Genomic DNA, 914 nt, shown 5'->3' on the forward strand with positions numbered 1-914 from the left:
AACAACATGTGAAGTCCGTATATATATATATATATATATAGCTTTTAGGTAAACATATGCGAAGTCCGTCATTGTAGTCTCGTGCGTACAACTGTTGTTGTTTACCGGCCTATCAATGTATTGCTATGTCGTCGTATGCCAATGCCTTTGGGTGGGCACCTGTGAGTCACGTTCAGCGCAGTAGCGTACACAGAACTACGAACCAGCGGTAGTACAACTGATGCACTGTTCACATATATCGATCATACCTTATCTCTAAGAATAGCTGTCTATCACAACTTACCTACATTTACCAAACTAATACCTTCGTCAGGGTACACAGCACTTTGCGCGTGTCGTAACCCACGCACACACACGCCATCTGCCCCCTACTACCACACACAACTAACTAGTACTGCTCGTTGCATCTACCCACAACACCCTCTCTGCCAGTTGCTGTGCGCGACTATCTGCACTGCACTCATCACCTCACCAGACCTTCTCACACTCTCCCCACCCCCTTCCCCTAACCCCTTTCTGCGTGTGCCTCTCCTCTGCACATATACAGCTGCTGGCGCCTGTGGTGGGCAGTGACGTGATTGTCAACACCATGCTGCCCGTCATCTTGCAATTGGCCAACGACGCCGTTCCCAACGTACGCTTTAACGTCGCGCGAACACTCAAGGTGTGCGTGGAGAACATCCAGGACAAGACTGTGGTCCAATCAAACATCGTGCCGGTGCTCAATACGTTAGAGGCTGACGCTGATATGGACGTTAAATACTACGCCCACCAGGCTCTAATCGCAGGTATGCTTGTTGCTGTATTGTACTGTGTGTGGGTTGTGTTTTTGTGGGTTGTGTTTTTAGTATATATATATATATACATACATATATATATATATATATATATACATATATAATAATATATAATAA

The 914-nt window shown here is 45.7% G+C and overlaps 1 protein-coding gene across 1 annotated transcript in view; it reads left to right on the forward strand.

The window, feature by feature from the left end:
- Positions 1–589: 589 nt before the first annotated feature.
- The window catches only part of SARC_10323 (hypothetical protein), a gene marked incomplete at its 5' end in the record, with an annotated part of 1,808 nt that continues 1,483 nt past the window's right edge, over positions 590–914 (forward strand). The window contains one exon of the mRNA XM_014295642.1: positions 590–788. Within this exon, the coding sequence (XP_014151117.1) occupies positions 590–788 (199 nt within the window). The remainder of the gene's footprint in view (positions 789–914) is intronic.

Source organism: Sphaeroforma arctica, assembly GCF_001186125.1.
Source record: "Sphaeroforma arctica JP610 unplaced genomic scaffold supercont1.1207, whole genome shotgun sequence".
Taxonomy (NCBI): domain Eukaryota; class Ichthyosporea; order Ichthyophonida; genus Sphaeroforma; species Sphaeroforma arctica.